The 24,947-nt window shown below is 35.9% G+C and overlaps 1 protein-coding gene across 1 annotated transcript; it reads right to left on the reverse strand.

Annotated features, from left to right (window-relative positions):
* Window positions 1–1,562: 1,562 nt before the first annotated feature.
* On the reverse strand, window positions 1,563–20,794 carry SLC35B3 (solute carrier family 35 (adenosine 3'-phospho 5'-phosphosulfate transporter), member B3). The gene is made up of 9 exons (XM_010080167.1): window positions 20,521–20,794; window positions 19,194–19,315; window positions 17,125–17,279; window positions 15,493–15,600; window positions 10,669–10,766; window positions 7,671–7,763; window positions 7,161–7,272; window positions 3,401–3,470; window positions 1,563–2,259 (listed from the first exon to the last, which is right to left on the reverse strand). The coding sequence occupies exons 1-9, from the start codon at window positions 20,719–20,721 to the stop codon at window positions 2,109–2,111; spliced, it is 1,110 nt and encodes a 369-aa protein (XP_010078469.1). The 5' UTR covers window positions 20,722–20,794; the 3' UTR covers window positions 1,563–2,108.
* Between the last annotated feature and the right edge of the window lie 4,153 nt (window positions 20,795–24,947).

Raw genomic sequence — 24,947 nt, forward strand, 5'->3', positions numbered from 1 at the left:
AGTTCTACCAAGCTAGTGAACAGAGCAGTAAATGTTCTTTAATTACTGTCTTTTCCATGGTTGAAAAACTGTCCCTCTTTTAGGCTTGACAGGCAATTTAACATCACTGAAAAGAGCAACTTCATTTAGTGAAAAGAATGCAAGGGAACAGAAGAGCTGATAAATATTACTGGGAAAGACGTGTATCAATCCCCTTGACTTGGTCAAGTGCACTCTTCCATCAAATCTGAAATTGTAACTCTTTTTCATATCTTATCATCAAACTTCAGCTGCAACATGAAAATTGACAGCTATGGCAGGCCATTCTTTTCTTCCAAGGTGTATCTGTTTGTCAAATTCACACCTCTCAACCGTACCCAGGACACAATCATGCAGCAGCTGGGAATTTAAAAACCAAAATTGTGACACATGAGAAGTTCTCCTAACTTGGCAACACTGAGTGTATATGGGCTGAAAGGCTTTGCTGAAACATCAGAGTAGTCTGAGTGCTGGAAACAGTGCAGTTCCGTTAGCGCAGCTGTCCACTTGTTTGTCCCATTGTGCTAAGATGGCTATGTTATTCCGTGTTCTGTTTTATAACATACTTAATATGGCATATGCTAGCTATCAACTCAATAAGCAAAATTTAAGGCACGTTTTGTTTCTGTGCTTTGATTACAAGCTCCTTGGAACAGCAATTATTCCTACATGTCTGAAAACCATTTTGCACAATCTGAATACTTTCATAAAGTAGTATTTTTGGCAGAAGGCAATCCTGTCATATATTTCAAATCTTTGGATGTTCTTCCTGACTATACAATTCTATTATGCGATTTATTTTTGTCTAAATTGAAAGAACACACACCAATATGCATCTAAGGGACACAACAACAAAAAAACCCCTATGACCACATGAGAACAATGAACTGCAAGGTGATTATTATTTTTAAAGTGCTATTGTTAAATATATAAAATGAAAGAGACGGCAAGCAATTCAAATGTAAGTTGAATATGAAAGTAAGAAAGATAAACGGACTTAGTCTTCCTAAATTAATGATGAAAAAGACAGACTGGTAGCACTTTGGCTCCTCCTTTCATTAAAGAAAATTGTAATCTGTACCCTAAAACCCTCTTAAGTTCATCACAAGACCACACAAAGACTGACACAGTACGTATTCCAAACACATTAGCAGATGATGTTATTCTTTACTCCAATATTGCAAATTAAGAGTTTTGATTTGATGATACTAATTCAGAGAACTTCCACATGTCTTTATACCACTATGATATGGAGGGCTGCAAGCTACTAAAAATTTTGTAGTTCATCACAGAATAAGCAAATTACAGCTTCCTGCCCCACTGTTTCAATCATGTCTTTTCGCTCAGTGTTCTCACCTTGTTTAGGCCTAAAACCCCACTCCCCTCTAGTAAAAGCATGGGTGCTGACTGCATAAACTCAAATTTATTTTCGTTACTTGCAAGCAATAATCAAAAAGAGTAACACCTTAAGATTCCCACTAAAATGGGGTAAAATATTATTATAATAAATACCAAGTTCCATGATGAACTAATCAATAACTTAAAAAAAACCCCAAACATTTTATTTAAAATGAAAAAGAGTGACAACATACCATATTCTAAACCTTCTACCTGAAAATTGCAATTTGGTCAACCAGTCGCTGATTAGGTTCCATTAAATTTTAATACAGTATTACATTTAAATTACCCCCACCTAGACAATTAACAAAGACAAAGAATCACTAATGCCAGATCAGCCACACGGCCAATATTATTAAAATGCCCAATTTAGTCTTCTGCTGTGTCCCACTTGGAGTGCAGCCCATTCTGTGACTCTGTGTGTGTGATTCTCAGCAGTTTGCCAGGAGCTGCTGTCCTTCATTCCTTGATAACGCCATCCGATAATGGCCTACACCATCTTTTATGACGAATTCAAGTGCTCTGAAGAAAGGGCTCACAAAAATGTGCATTTCTAGCAATCCTCAAGCAGACAATATGCCTTCAGCTCCTTTGGTTTTAATAATGTTCCCTTTGGAAAGTGAATCAGTTGAAGACTGTTCCAATAAAATAATAACAGTAAGTCAGAGTCTAGACAAGGCATAAACCACTGTCTATACAGTTTGTGACAACGTCCTTGTTTTTCTTTCTTCCACATTTTTTTTCCAAAGACCATGCAGTGAAGGCAGTTTGATTTTATCCATGTTCTTACTGTAAACATTAAGAAATATACCAAGGACAACCAGTAAGCCTGACCACACGTACCTAAAAGGGAGGGAGAGGAGGGGAAAAAAAATTATCATTAGCACTTTATGTGTAGCAATTACATACCAATATTTGTGGATTAAATAAAGTGCCTACATTAAGGAGAGAAGAGTTTAAGGAAAAAAAAAATAGTGGACTCTCAGAAAGAATTTTCTTGAATCTTTATCACTACTATCCTTGCACCCTTCTTTCTCCTATGCTGCCTGGACAGTTTATTAACAGGCATTTACAGTTAAATAATAACTAAATAGTAGTTGTTCTTTCTCACATGAATAAAGTAGAGGGGCTTTAGTATGTTTTTCCATCCAGTGGATACGAGAGCTATACTCTATTACTGGTCCAAAATGTGTTCTCACTCAGTGCCTTATATCCATACTTCGCAATGTACGTACATTTTTATTTCAGCTCTCCACTATTTTAAGCCTCAAGATTTTTAGAGTACCATTTGGGTCTTTGGCTGTAAGCTTTGTTCTCAAATCTCAAATAAATTTATACCCAGCAATAAAACAGAATACTATTTGATTTCAAACCAGAAGTAATTAGGATCAATGTAGCAACTTAGCTGCAGTTTTCAATGTAAGCTCTTCCTTGAAATTAAAAAAAAGGGAAGAAACCTGAACTCAAAAATCTTGCAATCCAATATATCAAGGTAATAGAAACTTGCAGTTATTTAAAAGGGCTAGCTAAGAACTCAAACCTGAGCTTATAAAAGGGGAAACAACAGTGTAACAGAAAAAATGTCTTCCTTTAGCCAATCTTCCCTCACAGAGAAAATACCCAAAGTATCATAAGCACTAGATATCATGTAAGGTTTTTCTTTAAAACAAACAAACAAACATGCAAATGAGTGATCCACAGTGATACTGGCAAAACACCCCCCCCCCCCCCCCCCCAACAAAATGCCAACACATGGAACGGCTTGTCTTCCAGACCTTTAGAAAAATGGAAACTATTTTCTCTAGCATGATTAGCATCAACAAGCCAGCCCATATGTACAGCAGATTGCCAACATTTGTAGAAGATACGAAATGAAAAGCATTAAAGCCTGAATATGATTAATTACTGTTGTTTCATGTCCATGATCAAGAACATTTTTTTAAATAAAATATATAAAAACCCATTTAAAACTGTAAATACTTACTGGAATGTGAATGGCTTTGCAAAGAACAAAAAAGAAAGCACAATGGTCATTGCTTTTCTTCCTGTAGTTACTGCAGAGGAAAACAAATATTTACTTCTTTAAGAATTCAGTTACATCAAAAGAACGTAATACAGTCTTCAATATTAGTTGATAACCTCATTATCTAATTAAGTGTCTGGCTAAAACAACGATCATTCTTGGTGCAAACACAGACTGCAGATGCCGGGTCCAGTGTAAATAGCGCTAGAACCATATGCTGTTTGAAACAAGTACGCTGTGTCAGTAGTACCAGCCCCAGTCATAGTACCTGCAGTAGAGAAACTTTCAGAACAAGAATTGCTATTTATAACGCCACGTTAATCAATTCACAATATCTGAACGCGACAAACAATCCTTGCAAGTACTGATGGTATAAACTAATCTTTTAAAGCAGTAAGAGAAACTTCCAGAACAAGAATTGCTATTTAATAACGCCACGTTAATCAATTCACAATATCTGAACGCGACAAACAATCCTTGCAAGTACTGATGGTATAAACTAATCTTTTAAAGCAGTAAGAAGTGGTATCACTGTTTGGATACACCAAATCTCTTGCAATTTCTGCCTCATGTTATTACAGTTCAGTGGTGGTTTAGGCTTTATTTTTAAATGGAATGGGATCAGCATCTTGTCATTCTTTTGAAGTTACTGCAAATTCACCTAACAGTGCAGAGAAATGGAGTTTTGATTAGAAACCCAGGAGACCAGGGATGTCTGACTTAAATGACTATACATTACAAAGTTTTAATCAAAACCATTAAGAGATAAGTCTTTTATGTGATCTTATCACTAGAAAGAATCAAGGTAGTAAAAAGAGCTGAGAACACAATCCTGTTGCCAAAATGGGACCTGACCCTGTTTGGGTTACTCTCAAATTAACTATAGCTCCAACAATTATTTGAACAATTTCAATGCTATCTGCTATGAACAAGAACACAGCTTTGCTAGCAAACTGTGTACTGGGAAATCTATATAGTTTATCACTGAAATAAAATCAATAAATGAGTAAAAGTTACAGAAAATGGTTAAAAAAAAGTAAGAAGGCAGCCAAGCGTAAAGTTTAGCTATGGAGTTTAAGGGCCTGAGAAGGTGTTATATGATAGTGTAGGCTTCTCACTTAAGAAAGACTCCAGTACAATTATCTGCACCTAAAGAAGACTGTGTTTTTTATTAACAGAAAATATTTTGCTTACCATGAAATACTTTTTGCTGCACCATATTGGAAAGCCCTACTTATATAACTACATCCACATTAGTCTTACTGTAACATACTGATAAAAGAAAGCAATGACTACTGACGTATATTCACACTGTTATGGCTAGTAAAGCAAGTTTCATTCTCCCCAGCCTCCCCCACAAACAAATATTTACTTAAAAGCATGTTTTGTAGTGGAAGAAGGAGCCTTCACCATTGCTTTATCTGCCCCAATCTCAACTTTTTAGTAACAATTTTCTTTACATTTTAAGAAATTTATGCGCATCAAATAAAATGATTTTCTATTACATGAAAAATTAAAGGAGAATGAAAAAGAAAATTGAGTTTTAATTAGAAAACAGTTTACAGATTAATAATTTAAAAATGGTTAAATTACTTGAGTTTTTCTAATTACGATTATTTCTGTTCTTTCAAATCAGTTATTAATTAAAATATTTATGTAACCATTTCCTTCTAAATTAAGTGCCTTTTCTTCTTTTTCCCAATTAAGTCTGATGATTTCTCATTCTGCTAATAGAAATACAATTTTCATTAAACTCTTTCACCTCAATCCCCCCCCCCCCAAGAAGGGGGAGGGTGGATAGGGGTGGGAGGGACAGTAATGAATGTGGTGTTCTTCCAAGGCACAATAAACATTTTCATATTGCTACAGGCAAGATGGAAAGGGCTCAAGTATTAGGATTGTCAAGGTCAGGCATAAGAAAACCTAGGAAGGGTTTGCTATTGCACAGCATTTTAAAACATTTTTTAGCACAGTAAGATTTTTTTCAAAAGAGCTATTTTTAATACACGAATAAACCCTCTCATGTGGGCCAATTTCCAGTCAGGTGACACACTGAACTTTGTTAAAAACAAATGCAAAACAGAAGGGCTGCAAAGCCAGTAATTAATAGGAAAGCAGAGCATGAAATCCTCAAGTCAGAAAATAACTGTCTATACTTTCCTCTCCACTGCTGTGAATGAAGTAGAGCAGAAACCAGCTTTTAGGGGTTAGAGGGAAGAGAAAGAAAACTAGTTCCATAGCATCTTGCGACACCTTCCACCTCCAGACCCTTGTGACTGACACCTGTAGTTTCAAGAAAAGGTAACCCAGGGAAGGCACGAGCCTGGTGTAACTTTTTTTGACAGATAACTATATAAATGATAGGAGAAGCTAGCTAGGCAATGACTGATTTCTTGAAAAATACACCGAACTTACATTTTAAGTTTGGAAGCAACTATTTCTACAGACAAACAAATTGATGTTCTATAGCATATAGTGAAAGTAATAATTTTAGGGACAGCTTGAAAACAGGTGCACAGGAAGATGCTGAAACATGATCAAGTGTCACACTTTTCCTTTAGCGTTGTTAGATACATAAAAAAGTTAACATTACAATTAACTGCTGGTAACGGCAGGGTAATTTCCCCTTATTCCAACAGTTGAGGATATTCCCATATGTAAAAACTTCAGTCACTTGACTGTTTTACAAACCCATACCAAAGCAAATTAAAAGCATTCCCTTGAAATACAGTCATGTCATCTGGCTGTAGCTCGCTTTGCCACACTGAGCTAACACTGCATGCTAAAATATGCCACAGCCTCACAAATACAGGTCCAAGTCACAATAACAAATAAAAATAATTTCTAAGCTGCAATTCCCGTCACATCTGTCTTAATAGTGATTCCTTTAATAATTTTCTATATTGCTTCTTCCATTAAGGATCTCAGGCAGGCAAGGTATTAATAAGCTCTGAACACACGTCCTTCTCTGAAACCATGCAGTTGCCCTTCCACATAGACCATGTTTAGTTTTAAATTCTTTTAATTGCTTCTAGGGCACACATCAGCCAGAGCATTAGTGAAGACCAAGCATAATCAGATGACGTTACTTCCCAGCACAGTGCTGAGACTCATTGTGCTCAGTGGCTTCCGCATTCATAGAGAGCCCGTCTCAGCCAGCAGGATTTCAACCTCTCCACATGATTTTTTCCACATGACTGATTACCCAACATGAAGAATATGTCCAATTGCATATAGTATATGAGTCAAGTCTGAATATCTATAAAGGTTAAAAATCTATAATGGTTGTGACTGCCTCTTGCTTCATGTCCTCCATCCTCCTCCTCCATCCTCCACTTTCCTCATCCATCTGGATACACACCTGGAGCATGTCAGCACAGATAGGTCTGACTTCCATTTATTGCTAGGAAATTATTATATTATTAGGTGAGAACTTCACATCACAGAAACTTTTTATTTGTGCATTTACTATCACAGGAGCAGACAAGATAGCATTTGGTGGATTAATGGAGAGGTTTCCAGTAATTTTTGACATCCTTTAAGGATTTATATAGTTCCACATTCACGTGCAGCTAGCAGACACCTCAGTGAGTGGCCCAAATCTTTTCAACATATTACTGACCAGAGTGAGAACAATTCTCAAAAGCTCTGTCCTAAATAATAGAATAGGATTACTTCATGTTTTTATACCAAAAACAGTGAAGATATCATTTGTTCATACCTGTTACAGCCAGAAGGGCACCAAAGATTTTAATCAAAGCTAGAACAAAGGATATGCCAAAATACCCAGTCAGGGAGAAAAGGAATGCATAACCGTAAGTCTGAACTGGATGCTGCAACAACAACAAAAAGTCTGTTAGGAAAATGTAAAACAAACCCCGAGGTATTGCAAAATTACATAAAACTATAGACTTTAATCAACTGCTTGAGCAATAATAAGCTGTTCAACAATGCATTCATGCAAAGATCCTTATTTAATTTTAAATAATGAACAAATAAAAATGAAATTATAAGCTCATAAGTCTGGTCCTGTGTTTTTTTTTTTTTTTAAACATTACCCTATCTTATACATCAAAGACTGTAACAATTTGCTTAATGTAGGAATTACACAAGTCAAACAGTTTACATGACGAAAATAAAACTTTAGGGAAGTGCTGACATTTTCTAAGCCATACAGAGCAATGTTTTCCAATGAGGTTGTTCACAGAAAAAAGGAAATCTTTACACCTACCTTTGAGCAAAATGCTACTGCAGGGCTTAATCCACTAGTGCATGTTAATCCAAATAAAATATATGCAAAACCTATTGAATAGGAATACAAAACCTAGAATAGTTTAAGAAAAAATAATTACCAGGTGATACTATACAGAAAGACAAAATTAAATGCTTTCAAATGTTCGGCCTTATTAATATGTTCAATTTATCTGGGAAAGAGAATATTCAAATTCTCTGGGAAGATATTTTTCCTAGTATTTGTATCACAGCTGATGTACAATGAAAACTGAATAAGTGTTAGAGACATTCTTCCTACCCACAACTACATAAAAAGTTTTGTAAGGTAGTCAGTTAATAATATCCTGACGTCAATGCTGACTGTGGTAAATCCTTCAAATTCAGGATTTCAAAGCCTAAATAAAACTTCACACAACTATTTAATTAAATAGTTTTAATAATATGTTAAAAATATTTTGTTTTCTGCTACTTAACCTGCACAGCAAAGATCCATATTACCTTAAATGTGCAAGGTGTAGCACGTAATCACCATGAACTGCCAGAAGAAGTGTCACATAAGTTTCATCTGTGTCACTTCAGTTCACGTACATGGCGCACCTGCATTATGGTTATAGGATACAAGATTTTCATGTATGACCAGCTCTGGCCTAGTTCAGTACTCAGAAAAGACTATACTCAGCAAACAGGTAAGCTCTTCATTTTGTCTGTACCCATATTTAACTCACAGCTTCATCCAAAAGTGACAACAGAATCTTCATCCTATCTTTTCCCATGTAAGGCAACAACAGAAGCGAGAAGCGTCCCTCCACACACCCTCCCATGCAGTGGGAGGCATTCAGCTAACTGGGCAACATTTAGGGGCCTTTTCTTGTGGAAAGGGAGACAGTGAACAGAACTATTCACACATGACTAGCTAGAACAGGGATGACTTACTATACTTTCAAAAGTTGGTGTCAATTAGATGTCTACTTCTTTTGACACACATTTCATCGTTTTGTTGTTATACAACTACAACAACAATTATTTGAAAAAATAAATCCGTCTACTTCTTTTGACACACATTTCATTGTTTTGTTGTTATACAACAACAATTATTTGAAAAAATAAATCTATGAACAATTAATGCCATGAGACAACAGAACACCTATTGTTGCTCTACAATAAAGGAGGATGAATATACATTTCAAGAGTAGAACTGCTTTCAACCTCTTAAAAAACAATGACCTTATCTGAGCTCTTATTTTACAGTGTTTATACACACAAAAATTAGTCTCTAGTTCTTCATTCGCCTCTGTATTCAGCTTTTCTCCCAAACTACCCAAAGACCTCCCTATTCACAACCAGGAATGAGCACCACATTGCTAGCTCCTTGTTGGGCAGTGTGATATGTTCCTTCCTTAGAATAAAACATAAGGCAAAATCAGCTTTCCTTGTTGGGCAGTGTGATATGTTCTTAGAATAAAACATAAGGCAAAATCAGCTACAACTTTCCAGAGCAGTGGTTACTATTTCAGCTGCATTTCATAACTGCTTAATCCAGGGCAAGTTCCAAATTCAGCAACAAAACAGAGATTCTGTGGATGACAGGTTCCTTTACTACTCAATTTTATTTCCAGATCACTGTCCATTAAACATGATCTCTGATTCAGAAGACCTCTTAAATTTTCACCCACATTCTCAAGTCTAGAAAAATGATTTCTCAAATTCTGCTTGTACTTTTGCACAGAATTCTCCAAACAAAATCCTGTAGTGTAATCTCTAGGCCACAAACAAACAAACCCTTTATATCCTTAATCACTGCACTGATTCGCTACAAGTAGTATGAGTATACAACACAAAGACCAACATTTGTCAGACTAACACACAATAAAAAGAAAAGTTCTGCAGGCAACAGAAGCATGGTAGGTAAGGCAGTTAACTGTCAGATGACTGTTGGCAAGATGAAAAGTGGGCAAGGAAACAGTTACAGACTGTACTTTGTTTTGGATTTCAGAGATTACAGCTATAGGAGGCTGTGCTGGGCCAGGTGAGGTCCATCTAGCTGCCTCTGGCAGAAGTTAACAGTGAATACTAAGAAAAAATACAAAAATAAAAACCAAGAAAACAGTGACAATCTTCAGGTATATTCTTCCACTTTCCTGAAACCTGCAGCTCAAACTTCTTGAGTCAATCTAGATCACTTTCACCCATAAATGAAGCTTCCTTCTAACTAATTTGTTCTCCATTTATGAAGGTAGTCTCTCAAACGAGAACCTACATTTTCCAGTTAAATACATGCCAAATATGCAAATTGATTTCAATAATTTTTTACTTGTGGCATATTCAAATAAAGTGTTGTAATAAAAGATTTTCTTGTATTTACTCAATTTTAGAGAAAAAGATGCCAAATCCAAACATAAGGTTTGTCTAAAAAGAAAAAAAAGTCAGACCATACAAACAGACAACCCACGTTCCAACTAAGTATATAAAAAAACATACTGAGCAATCCTGTGTTTCACTGAATCAGGAACACACATATTCACCCACTCCAAAAGTCAGAGTTCTACTGATTTCAAAACCTTCACAAAAGGCTGCCTCAAAAGCTAGCGCACCCTAGAATCAGAAGTCTAGCAAAGTAAGAAAAGCAATGTGTTCCATGTAACACACACTTATCTATACTAGAAGAACAGTACCTATTTTTCAGACATTAAGTGCATGATCATAAAGAAAACACTGTTGATTTCAGGCCTGCAGGGGAGTCAAAAAAATTGTTGCTAGAACTAAGCATTTCTGTAGCTGCAATATACATTTGAAGTTGCACACAGCTGCCCCCCTGAAAGGTTAAAAACCAAACAAAAAACCACAAAAAGCTCCGAAACAAACAGAAAACCCCAAGAATAGTAAGTACACCAAGATTACATATGCAAGAGAAAAGCAGATTAAGTTTCATGTTTTGTCATTGTATGCCTTGTCTACAACAGAAGATGTTATTTTAAAATTGCAAATCTGGTATTTACCATTTCTGAATTAGAACCATTGTGCAACTTCATAGCTTTTTCCTGTACATTTCCTATAACTGCATCTGCGCAGAGGGCAAGGGATATTAGGACCACACCTAATATAAGAAAACAAACAAACAAAAACCTGTTCAGAATATTTATCAGCAAAGCAGAGTAGTGATGAAAGCCGCTCTGTACTTACCCTGAAAAAAAAATAATCTCAGGAATAGAAAAATAATAATAATCCCCCTCTATATGATATTCTAAATGTCAGCAAAACTATTTCTTTATGCTAGTATAAAGCAGTGGTCACCCCCACTCCCTCCACCAGTTAAGTCCCAAGCACTGTGTGTGTCTAAGCTTGACAGGAACATCTGGACATTGCTATAAAGAAGACAGCTGTTGTTCTTGTAGTAACAAGAGTGAAAGAACGTCAATTGCATTTATTTAGGTACTTCTAATGAAGATAAGCAACCAGAGAATATACTCTTTTGAGTAGTTAATGCTAGATTATTTTTCCTGGCAAAGAAAAATAGAAAAGTTAGATGTAAGGATAAAACAAATGCAAGAGCATTCACGGTGGAAATATTTCATTGTTTAAATACTAATTTTAAAAAGCTATAGTTCAGGTACAAAACCCATGGTTTTAGGTTACTGTATTTGTTCACAACAAGGTCACTACTCAGTCAATAATGTAATCAGCTTTCCAATAACAAAAAGTAATAACTCTTTATCCATGCCAGTCACAATTCATTTCCCAACCTACAAACTTTGATTCTATCATGACTGTAGCAACTGCTGTATTTAATGTTGCAAGAGCTAGAAATTAATGATGCACACACGTTGAAACACCACTTTCCTAAGTACACAACATTAGAGAAGGTATCAGTCATCAAAATCATGTTTACTGTCTGCTCTAGTCTTGCTTCCTTAAAACATCGTAAGTGTTAGGGAAGAAAGAGGAGTGGAAGACTGGAAACAAGCAGTGTTACATTTTCTTAATATTATGTTCTTATTATCAGGTCTCAAAAAAGGCATTCTGATGGACCAAGTGGAGTATAACCTCCTGGCAGAGAAAAAAAAAATCCCAGCTGCTAGGATTTTAAAAATTGAAAGATTTAACTTTTTTTAAGATCAATGAAGTTACTTGGCAAACTTCTGGATATATGGGAACTTCCAAACCAGCGGTTAGTTTGGGAACTTTTTCCCTTCCCAGGCTAGATTTATGCAACTAAAGCAACAGAAAAAGACTCTTCATTATTTGAAGCTATCAGGCGTTGGAAAAGGTACGAGTCAACGGAAATGACACGATAACCTGAATAATATTGGTTATACTAAAGACCACAGCATAGAGGTGTTAACTACATGGATTCAGCTCTGGTTCAAAAGTATAACAACATCTCCGGCCCAGCAACAGCCTTGCTGGAGATCACTTCTGTAAAGTGACTGAGTATGCCTTCACCTGTGTTCTCCATCATGCTCATTCCAGTAGTGCTTAATGGCCCAGGATGAACACGTGGGTTCAGTACTGGATTGAGATGAAAAGGTTACCAGGCAGCTGAAGTGCAAGTGTGCATTGGAAAGGAGAAACGCAGGGACAAGACACACATTAATATTACATACATACACAACTTGGATTATGGCGAGAAGAATCGTTCCACTCATTGTGACAGCACTGCACTTGCTGAGCAGCAGCAGCAAAATCATGAATAAGACCAGTAATGTTATATATTATGTAAAGCATGAGTAAAAACGATTGGAAGAACTGGTCCTACATTAGTTCTGAAAGAAATTAAACCTGGAGGTCTTGCACCACCAGACTTGATTGAAACACTACACTACACTGTATTTTACACTATTAATGTGATACTTGAAATCATTAAAATATTAACACTGCTTATACATTTATAAGCTACTGGATATTTATGTAAGTTCCTCAACAGTAAACTCTCACGGTTGCAACCCCCACCATGTAAATCTATTAGACTAGTGAGTTGCTTGGAGTTTACCTGCCCATTAAGACCTCCATAACACTCCACATTTTAGAAGCCTGCCATACAAAAGATTAGAAGATGCAGTAGGGGTAGCTAACCAAGTAATATCATCTTAACAACAACAAAGCTAAGGACAAAACACCTCAGTCTGCAAAAGACTAAACTGCATCTCTACAAACAGCCTAGGGTGGAGGAATTTTCATGCAATTTATATTTTTACTGCGCCTTCACTGAAAATAGTTAATTTCCACTTACACCTGTAATGCCAGAAGAATGGAAGTTTCCATAGCACCAATGTTGCACCACTGTCTCCTTCTGCACATCCTTCTCTTCTGGTTTCTCTTTTGGAAGTCCTGTGCCTATTATTCACAGCTATTTAGGATATCTACCACTACCCCTCCAATCGATAACGGTTGGAGATGATTTGAGCTCCAAGTACCACTTCCATCTTGAAAAGTATGCTTCTTCCTTTGTTACAAGTATGTACCTGTTCTGGCAGAAGAGAGTTTCTGTTTTCTTGGCTGACCTCTTTCATGTGTAAACAAAATCTGTGTAGATGCCTTTCTTGGCCCAGCAATACTGAGATTATACTGAGATTAGATTTCAATAGCGGGGGGGGGGGGAGAAAGGACTTGTAAAATTGTTCATCCACATAATATTTCATATCTTCTCATGCTCTACTTTAGTATTTGCATCAGACAACAAAGATTATGTGTTTTGTTTAACTTCATAGCATAGTCTTGCTCTCTGAGAACTGTGAAATGTAAACAGCTTTGTTCTTAACAAGTTAGTAGAAGTTCTGTGAAATAGTCATAGAATCACACTAGTTTGCATGGAAACAGATCTAGATAAATGTGCATAAATCACTGGAACAAACTCAGGAATTTATAGGGCAGTAAGTAGGCAGCAATATGAAACTGCAACTTTAGAAAACAGTAATTCTGAAGTTTAACATTTTATTTGCTGTTTATGTTTTTCAGAGTTTTAATATCCTTAAATACTTTGTTATTTCTTTGAAAATACTCTATGAAGATTCAACATTAAATTCTGCCTCTCCCCTTTCAGTTCTTATTCTGTGATTTACATCAAGAGACATGTAATTATTAAAAACAACATGCCATTTTGTAGAGTAAGAAAAATTTTTAATAATTCTTATCATTGGTTTTACACTTTAGCAGCTACATATTTCTGCAAGACCAAAACTCAGTACATTTCTTGCAGGACGGGAGCATCTATATCCATAATTCGTCCAAAAGAAGGAAAAACTCCACCTTTCCCATTATGAAAAGTTTCTTCTGGTTAAATTAAGTGATATGGGAATAAAATCAAACAGGCAAGAGGGAATAGAGAAATACAGAAAGAACCTTCTCAGAAGGTGATCAGGAGAATTTCAAATCACCTTCCTAAGGGAAGACCCACACTTTTGAATTCTATATTCTATTTTCACAGAACTAACTTTCTCCAAATGCTCTAAGCTTCAATATATCCAGACTTGTCTGTAGTGTTCAAAATAAATGAATAATGAAAGACAAGCTTGTTTATTCTCTGAAGATGTTTAAAGTTTTTTATCTTGTGTTTTGCAGATCTTTCAGGGCATCAGGGCTTTGTTACATTTGCTGCACTTCCTTCTTTCCCATTCAGTTGAAGAATCAACTTTACAAATTTTTTCAAAATTAAGTCATAGCACATATTTAAAACAATTCAAATTTTACAAAAAGAATCTATAAACATGTGAATGCACTTAGAGGCTACAGTCAAAGATAGCTGTAACTGTAACACATATCTATACACCAGAAACACTAGAACATAATTACATTAATACCAGTGTCATACTGTACTCAAAATATATTTTCTTTCAAGTAGCCACCCAGTTACACCAAACAAACCCACTAAATGCACAGCAGGTTATATAATTCACTGATTTTTATAAATTCTTCCACAACTAGTAGCACTAAAATTATATTAAAGGGTATGAGAATTAATTTATGAGCAAGGCAAAAGATCTATACAGTTTAGAAAACATCACAAACTGATCATTACTAACACTAGACAAAATAATATTTTGTGATGACAAAAAGTCTCTTCCTTAAAACCAAGAATTTTTACATTATTTTTAGGAACAAAACTTCTAAATCAGTGCCTCCACTATTAAGAAATAAAGGTTCTGAACATCTGTCATAATAGTTGTTGTAACTCATCTCAGAATTTCAAAAGAAGAATACACTAGAAGTTGAATATTCAAAAGTTTTCAAGGTTCAGTATTAATCCAAACACTAGCCAAGCAAATAACATGGATTCTATGACTAGCCAATGCTCCCCTGTCATTTGAGAAAGAAATTCAACTAAGTTTTTAAACCCAAGCAGGTTAAAATCTTCTCTTTGCTTCTGATTTTACACAGTATAGAGAAGTTAGAATGTGGGCACTCCAACTAAGAACTGCATCAAATCTGAGTGAGACCATCAACTAATATAAAGTAAATGGTAGAAAAAGATTTGAGGTTTAACTAGAAAAGACAATAAACCTTTTGAAGTTTTAAAATGGTCAAAATTAATTTTATCGTATTTTTTTTAACATATCTACTGGGAAGTAAGTATTTCTTGAGAACAAGCATGAAACATTTCAACCTAAAGGGTGGAATTTCCAGAAATTTTAAGAACCTAAAAACTAACACTCAGAATAAAGGCCTCTCCTGACACAGATACAGTTCTGCTAGTGCAAAGGTAGAATGAAACCTACATTTTCCGTACGATACCTGAAGACACTGCACCAAGAACTACCAGAATTTAAATGGAATGTTTATCGTAGGAAAAAACAAGCGTTTTGTTAAAATCTAAAATATATCTTTACCTGTCAAGTTGAAGTTTGGTGCAACTGTGCTGTCAGCTAAAGTAAACCATATTAATCCAAGACTCATACATAGAGCAGCAGACACATCTGCAATATTATAACGTTTTCCTACAAAAGCAATACAAACAACATGAATGGCCTGTTAACACTCTCAGAATTTCATGTTAGTCCCACTTAGCAGACTAGAAAGCAAGGGAAAAATCTGTTACAATGTCATTCCTTTACCTAAGCAGAAGAGTTAATGCTCTGGCCTTTCATGAGTTGAGTTAAGTTTCTTCTACAACAGCAGTTCCTAATATAGGGGAGGAACTTAGCAGATAACACCTGATTCTTGCAGTCAGCTTTAGTTTTGCTCCTAATGACACAAAGCACATCATCCCCATCAAAGCACTATCTTGGGCAACTTCAGGACAACTTAGATGGTTTTGTAAGATTTTTCCCGCATGCAAGACATTTTGGCTGCCTTTACTGATGAGAGAGAAGTCATTCCCAAACACTAAAAGATGACTTGGGTACTTTTAGAACCCTACACTGTCTTTCATTTTGGGACAGATGGGATGTAGAGGGGGTGGAGAAAGAAAGTGAGTAGGCAAATAAAAAGGCAGGATTTAGTGTAACTTGTTTGAAATAACATTTGCCTTTCCCAGAGTCTGTACTTTCAACAGAAGCTTCCAAGGGAACTTTTTTGAACTGAAAATTTTTTAAAGTAATTAAAAAAAAAATCACAGCTTCCGAGAATACAATACTACTATAACACAATATAGAGTTTCACAATGCTTTAAGTGAATACCAGTCTCTCTGCATTAAAATGATGCAAAATGACTCCTAACAAAAGGTAAATACTGTGTGCACATGTGCATATGTAAACCTGTAATCTCCTCTGGAAGTTCAGCTTTCTATTGCAACTAGAAGGCCAGAATTCACTGCTGAAACAGAAACATATAATTCTAGATTCTGTTCCATAACACTTGCCCATGCAGAGCTTTACCGACTTAATGAATCCTTGTGTATTGGACAGCAGAAACTTTTATAATATACTTAAGTCTTCTAAATCCAGAAATACTGAAGTATGTTTATTCACATAACTATAGTCTTTATCTGTTGTTCTCCAGATCCCTTTTTCTGTTCTTGGAATATGAACTATGACTTTAGGACTAGCCAAAGACATGTAAAGTCAGGTATGTTTCTGATTAAACGTTTCATCAAAATTTAGGAATTTCAATTAGGAATTTAGGAATCAAGATTTTCCAAAAAGAAGAGTAGGGAATTTCTTCACAAATCATGGCTGGATTTTTTTTTCCATTTCAAGTTTTCCATTTCAGTATTGAAAATGTTTCATTTTTTGAAGCAATCAAAGTTACATTAATTAAAAATTAAGAAAGCTTGCATAAAAATGAAGTTTTGCAAGCAACCCGTACAACTAATTTTTTCCCACATTTTCTGTTCATCTAATTGTATTTGTACATTTTCTGAGAAGATGCTTCAGAAATTCAAGTTTTTCCTCCTAGAAGAAAAATGCTACCTGTCTCTCTCCACCCAAGGACCTCAGTGTCATTTAACAAAGGATTCCATACCTGACTGTCTCCCAAAGAAACAACAAAAAAATAATCTAATAGCAAGACTAACACTTACCTTGTATAAAAACCCCGCCTATCATAACTGGAATCAGCTTACAGCACTTGAAGATGACTTGAGTAGGGTAATTCAGATATCCTAAAGAAGTATTTGACAAACCCATTGTTCCCACTGTTAAAAATGCTATTATCATGTAGGTTTTGCCAGGAATTCTACAAAATATAAACATACGAATCTTGGTATTACAGACTCATCTAGAGGAGATTTAGCTTGGAAAATTTAGATAAAGGAATATGTTTGTAATACAACTTGACCATCTTTTTCACTGAATTTCATTCCATAATAGAAATTTAAAAACGCACATAAATGACTGATTTGAAATGTCATTTCTTTCAATTACTGCTAATAAACAGCATTCAAATACAAGACAATAAGAACTTCCTGGCTCATGAAGCATTCAAGCAGTAATTCTTTAATCTCCTTCTGAGAAGGCAGAGTATTTACAGAAGAATCCAGACAAAGGCTTCAGGTTATTTGTCAAAGGAAACACAGACGGCTGGTATACCAGCCTGAATCCTAGTCCTGCCACGGTCACTCTTGTCAATTTTCTTGGTGAGGTTTTCACATGAGCATTGACATTTTCAGAATGGAGAAAGTTGAAGTACCATTGTTTTATAAAACTCAACAGAACTAAGACAGAAGTGATAAAGTATCATAAACTGAGGCTCACTGAACATTTTCCGATGTATTGTGTGCAATTTGATTAAATTATCACCTGACAGCAGATGATCCAACAGTAATTTTTAGCAATTTCTGTGCTCACTTTGTGAAGTGATTTTTAACAGTTCTTGTTGTGCATATGTTTAGCTATTTTTTCTGCATACTCAGAGCCACATTAAGCAGCACAAGGAGATATCTTGCTGTAACCTTGCCTTATCCATAACTCATTAGGTGATGCAGGCATACTCTGAGGCATGCAAGAAAAAATTAGAATTTAAGAAACAGAGAATTCAGCATAAAAATTAGGAAATAGATTTTTTTTTTTTAACGTCTACAAGAAGATGTCTAGGTTACAGAAAATAAAATGTAAAATATATTAAAGATCTACATTTCCAACATAACTTACAGGGTCATTCTCTGTAAGCATTAGCAACTATTTGATAATCAAAACCTAAATACTAGTTACAGAACATCCAAAAGGTAGCTACATAATATTATCTGATGCATCTCGAAAAGTCAGATAACTTGAAACATAAGCTGTCAGTGTTTAAAATAAAAAATAATTTATCAAAGTTACATTGTTTGTCTAAAAAATAATTCTATTACCTAAAATAAGTATATGCAAAATCAGCCAAGGTTGACTACAAGTAAGGAAAACTAGTTATGCTGAGCTAGGATATAATGCTTTAAAGCAATTTTAAAATTCATGTACACCACAATAGCCTCTATCCAAGCTTCCAAAGAGCTTTAATATACAGTTTGCAGAAGCTGCAGTTGGGCAGGAAGCCACAGAATGGCCACACTGCGTCAGATCAAAATATCCCATGTCCACGGAACTCAAGACAGCAAGGATCTCCTTGGTCAACTGCAGTGAAAAAAGGATAATTTTGTGGCAGGGTGTTACGAGTGCTAACTTAAATGAAGAATGCAAAACCTAAGCATGTCCTTTCAAGCAAACCTACAGAGCCACATGGCAAGCAGAGAACAGACCTCTGATGTTCTCCAAGATGCACAGCATGCTAGAGGAACCTCTTGGTGAGGGGATGCCAAGGTTTGAGGAAAAGGTATTCAGTGACAGATGGCTTCAAGTGCTGTGAAGTACATTCTAGACGTGATAATCCCAAGCAACACATACATGAGTCAGTCTGTATCAGCTACCTTAAGGACAGAATATGCTCTGTAAGTGGGACAAAGTGACAGTAGAGTCAACAAGACTACTTACATGTCTGAAATTTAAGCGGGTGCTTATAAAACATTTTTTAACATCATCCATTTATTTAACTACAGAACTACTGACAATGACTCACAGTATTCATATTCAAACAAGAGAAGTTAAATTTACCATAAACATCTAAAATGCTTCTAATTTGATGGACAGTAGGTAAAATGCTTGGAAAAACACCTACCTTCTCCTTTTGTCCTGAATCAACTGCAATTCTATTAGTCCAAAAATGGAGTAAAATCCAAACTGCACTAAAGTGAGGTACCAACCAAAAGGTTTAAAACCTTCCACTGAAAATATCAATTCCTATAAAAACAAAAACCCACCAAGGTCACATATGTACACCAAAATATTAAATCAAAACAAAATCAACAGATTTTTTTTTTTCTTCATGTACATGCAAATCTAGTCTCTGTAGCTGTTGGTTATTAACTAGAATTTACCTGCCATACATAACTTGCAAAGTATTGAAAAAGACAATTTAGGTTGTCCAAAATACAATGAGAAAATTTACTTCTGGTGTAAATTCACTGAAATTAATGGATCTCTTAGTCAGGAGAATACATTGAATCCATTAATATTTATCTCAAAATATAGATGGTTTCCCATCTGCTTTTCAGTTGGTTTTCAGTTCATTTACTTCAGTAGAGTGTTTTTAGTGAGAATTTATAAATAGCTCACAATAAATTAAATACAAACTTTCTCTAACAGATATATTTACTGGTAATGTGCACCTAATATTTTGAGTATCTACAGTAAATAGCACTTGTAAACTTATAAATTTTCAGGCTGTATGAACATTAAAAACCAGAAAAATTTGTTATGGAAAAATGCATGCGCTGCATAAAGAATTAGGTTATAGAAACAAAAGGCTACCTAATATTTTAGTTTTTGAGATTCTGCTTTCAATTATCAACAACTTTGTGTAACTCTTTGGAAGTAACTTTAAAAAAATTCTCAGCATTTTTTGAAAACTGCATTGGAAACATGGTGATTTTTAATCATCAACTTTTTAAATCATTGCTTTATTGAGAAGACTCACTGAGCTTAACAAAAAAAAATAAAAAAAGAACAGACATGTAGCTCTCAAGATGAAAGAGAAAAGGTTAGTAGGAAAATAAATATTTAACAAAAATGGCATAAACTTTATGCTTCTGCTTAACAACCAACCATAGTATGTGTTTCTGCTCTGTCCTGAAGGGAGAGCAGAGAGACAATATGCTACTATTACTGCACAGCACTCATGGCATCGAAGGAGATCCAAAGGTTTCAACACCAATGAAGACTTACATGTCTGTCTGTACGGTTCTACAATTTGTTCCTTTTCAGAAGACTAGGAAACAGCATTTTAAATACAATCACTTACTGCTCCTGAATTCTGGAAGCTTGACTTTGCAATCAATATCTATTTAAAATGTCTATACATATGAAAATACTTACTACATTTTTACGCTACTGATAAGAAAAAGGGTAGAAGGAATTGGTCCAAGATGTAAGCTCATAGCATTTACCTGTAAATATCCATAGATTAGATAAAACATAAAAACTCCAGAAACACAGACGAAAAATTGGGTAGGTTTGTTAAATTTGCTGAGATTCATGCCAAGAACTATAACATCATCTACTGATTTGATATGAGGAGACATAGTTTGAGATTTGGAAGGTACACTGATGGAAATGTATTTTCTCGATGACGTGAATTTCAGATCCATGATTCCTAGTTCGCCGCATTCGGTGCTATTTTTATCTTCTTTCTGCTCTTCTCTTTCTGTGTGTCCTCTGTCTGAAAGCTGAAAGAAATGCTAAAGTCAGATACAACATACAGCCTTCCAACAATAACAGTAAACAAATGTGACATTTATATGTGAAATATAAAGGTTTAAGAGTTTTCTTGGATTATTTTTATTTACAGATTTTACTTATCTTTTCTGATGTCCAGAGGTAACATTGGTCAATATCACAGGCCAACAAAACTTTATCAAAGCACTTTTGCTTCATGTGGAAAGTAGTATTCCTACACTCTACAAAACAACCAAACAAAACACCACCAATAGAAAAACAGCTTCAGTTTCTCAATAGCTCAAACTAGCCCTTTTATGCCAGTACCCACGGGAGTGACTGCTTGGGAGAGAAGTGATCCCCATGATCAAATTCCGATAAAAGAACTGGGATTGAACCACTGTGGTTCTGTCTACTTTATTTCATTTTCACAGTGAAATATACCAGACCAGACCACTACATGGGAAGCCTTGCTAAGAACTACAGATTTGAGCTTATGATTGGTTACAAGTGCTGAACGGGAAGAACCTAGCCCCTCATTCTCACATTCACTATTTCTCACACGCTTCTGCGGAAAAGAACATAGAGATGGAAACAAGAAGATTAAGAAACTTGTCCCAGAAATTAGATTGGTTATCTGATGAGGTCTAGGGTACGGCAATCCCTTTAATATTAACCACATGCAGACATTTCCACATATAATTGAAAACAAAATTTGATAACTGAAGCCTGGAAAAGGAATTTAGCAGCTTAATAGATTGACAGGCAAATAATTATTTTCTCCAGCTCAGCAGAGAGTATGATGTTTGAGGATTTTTTTTTCTCTTTTAAATCTCAAGATAAACACACTGGTCAGTCAGTCGTCTGAAGATTTTTAAGTCAGCATCTAGTTCAGCAAGCAGTCATTATTTAAATTCTGTTTGTCTCAACTATTTAGTGGTTTGTTTTCCCCATCTCAGAAATACTTCTCCTCATCAGACATATATGAAAAATGCTTTTCCCACTGTTTTTAAATAGAAAATGTGCTAATTAAAAAAAAAATAGATCATGCAACAAATGTAAATGTAATCTACATGGACATTGGTAATTATACAAAACAAGAAATTATAAGTTTAGCTGAAAAATGAAGGATTTGTATAAAACTTGCAAAGTGGTTACATTTCCTTTTTTGATATAACCTACTATCAGGTTGGAACAAGATTCTTATTCAAGTTCTGAAAGAATAGCTTTGGAACTGCAACAGTAGTATAGGGACTATAATAACTATTTGTGTTTAAATTCAGAGCTCTTCAGTTGAAAACCAAAAGCAAGAGATAGAAAATTTTTCCTTGTGGATTGTTAGTTAATCCCAAAATGACGTGGCCATAAAAAATGGAAAAAGTTTAAGCAGACTCTTCAGTAAAAACAGAAAAGTACTGATGTCATGCACTGAGGCACTAGTGAGCTTTCATGTACAATATAATTCAAGAGTTCTGATCACTGTCAAAGACAGATTCAAAGAACAACTGCAAAAGACGTTATCAGGATGGAGGAACAGATTGCCCATCTTACAAACTGAAGTAAGACAAAAGCATAACTTGTCTAACCTAGCAAAAACCTGATGAAAATAAAATAGACTTGCTTCAAACAAATGTGTCACAGGGCTTACCACAAAGGAGAAAAAATAATTCTGATTTTAAGGGCAGTAGCACAATAGCAAATGGGCACGAAGTGATCATGAACAAACTTTACCAGAAACTACCTTTTCATCCTTAGACTGCCTGTATTCTAGAGGAGCTTAAAAATGAAAGGAACAACTGAACTAGTTTTACGGTGAAGTTTATGAAAGCAATTACATAAAGCTGTTAAGATGAGGTGTGATGACTGAGGAGTCCCCTTTAGCCCTGTGTTAATAGCTTTCCATCACTACAGAAAGCAGAGTAAAGGTGCCTGTAGAAAGATTCTCGGTGATCCTTCCTTGTTCACTAACCCAGGATATGAATTACTACTCTCCCCAGAAGAGCTGCATTCAAAGTTAGGACTCTGAAGCTCAAGCCCAATGACAAAACCACCATAAATGAAAGACAGTGTATTCAGAAATCTATCCATTGCTGACATCGCAGCTTGAAGTTATTGTTTCACTGGTGCCTCTTCAGATCTTTCCTGTCCAGTGCACACTTCCTGTTGACAGGCACATGACATTTGTTAACATCACACTTTCTCTGCAGGAACTAGAGCTGCAGAAGTAACCTGAACCTAATTTTTCACCTAAGCTGAAACACAGGGAATGATGCATAGCCAGCAGAAGACACAGCCATGTACTGTCATGTGTGCTTCAAGAGTCCAAAAATTGAGTGAATTGTATAATACATAGTTTTGTACCTACACTTTCTACTCTGGACACTAATTTGGCTATTATTTGTGCAATACCTGTGTTAGCATCAGAAGTAAAAGTAGAGGGAAGAAGAAATGGTAACAAACACATTTGTGTATTGGGTCTGGCTGGGATGGAGTTAATGTTCTTCACAGTAGCTTGTATGGTGCTGTTTTAGATTTGTGACCAAAACAATGCTGATAACATAATAATGTTTTAGCTGTTGCTGAGCAGAGCTTGCACAGCATCAAGGCCTTTTGTTTCTCCCTCTGTCCCCTCCTGGTGAATAGACTGGTGTGTGTCAAAGGTTGGGAGGGGGCACAACCAGACGGATGATCCGAACTAACCAGAGATATTCCATGCTATAAAGCATCATGCTCAGCAATAAAATGCAAGAGGAGGGGGTTTAGGGAGGTTAGTCATCTTTTGCTCAGGAACTGGCTGGGCATAGGTCTACCTGTGGGAGGAGTGATTGCCTTTACATCACCTGTTTTGTTTTCTATCTTTTTCCACTTTTCCTTAATTTCTTAAACAATTTTTATCTTAACCCATAAGTTTTGTTGCTTTTACTCTTACTTTCCTCTTCCCCATCTCTCTGGCGGTGGCAGGAAAGTGAGCAAGCGGCTGTGTAATGCTTACCTGCTTACCAGTGCTAATACACACCACAATTAACACAATTTTTCTGTTTTTCAACTATTTATATTGAAAAGATTTCCTCAGAAACTCCATCAGTTTTTACAATCTGTCCACTTAATTTCTTGCAGATTCCTGACTCTACCACTAAAGCAGTATGAAACAACACTGCTGGCTCTAGTCATGCCCAAGGTCATCCCTAAGAAGATGATGCATTGTAATTGCTTTTTCTCTATTATGTTCTAAAGGAAATTAAAAAAATAACATGTTCAAGAAACATTTCAAGGAATGTTATATAACAACTGAAGAAACTGTAACTGTATGTATCCATCTAAAACACTCTGCACTCAATAATTTCATTACCAAGTGACACAAGACTTCTGAAGTCCACTGTGACTTCTCAAACTGTTATTTTTCTAAGTATCATCCTCCTCTCATGAAAATCCCTCAAGCAACTGATTCACCTTTTGAACAAACACGTAGCAAAAATCTGTTTTATGACGAATCAAGTGGCTTAAGAGCTGTCCTACGATGTGTGAAACAGCATATTTCCTCCTTTTTTTCCCTCCTCCTAAATGTAAACAACACATTCTTATTATCAAACACTTTTGAGAAAACATCCCATGCAGAGCAGGATTTAAATCGAGCACAAGTAAAACAGCGTGATTATTAAATTAAAAAAGAAAATGAACAAGTAACTAGACAAGAAAAATTTCTTTGCTCTCCAAAAAGCTAATAACGTGTAACAAGCATGGAAAAAACATTATGATGGAGCTGGGGCTTTATTTAACCCTGGAAAACATCCATTAAAAACATCAGTTTGGCAGAAACTACCATCTTAGTACTCTCAGAAAAATCGCTTGCATGAGCCATGCAAGGCAAGATCCACGCTGGCCCTGGCCAAAATCCATTTCCTTTGGAGCCAATTCCACAAAAGCTTGGTGGCAGGGCGCACATCTGTCAGAAACCAGAGCAGATCCTCTGCTTGGTGGTACCTGGTTCCTGCCCCGGAGGCAAAAGAGGGAAGGGGGACAGAGACCAGCAGGATCCCTGAAGCTTCCTTCCTGCCCACTCCCCTGCGCCCAGCTCACTACCACCCGAGCTGCCGAGGGCTGGCCCACGCCACACCCCAAGGCCAGGACAGACGTGTCTCTGCCCGAGCACCTGCCAGCT

Source organism: Pterocles gutturalis, unplaced genomic scaffold, assembly GCF_000699245.1.
Source record: "Pterocles gutturalis isolate BGI_N339 unplaced genomic scaffold, ASM69924v1 scaffold13251, whole genome shotgun sequence".
In the NCBI taxonomy this organism is placed as follows: domain Eukaryota; kingdom Metazoa; phylum Chordata; class Aves; order Pterocliformes; family Pteroclidae; genus Pterocles; species Pterocles gutturalis.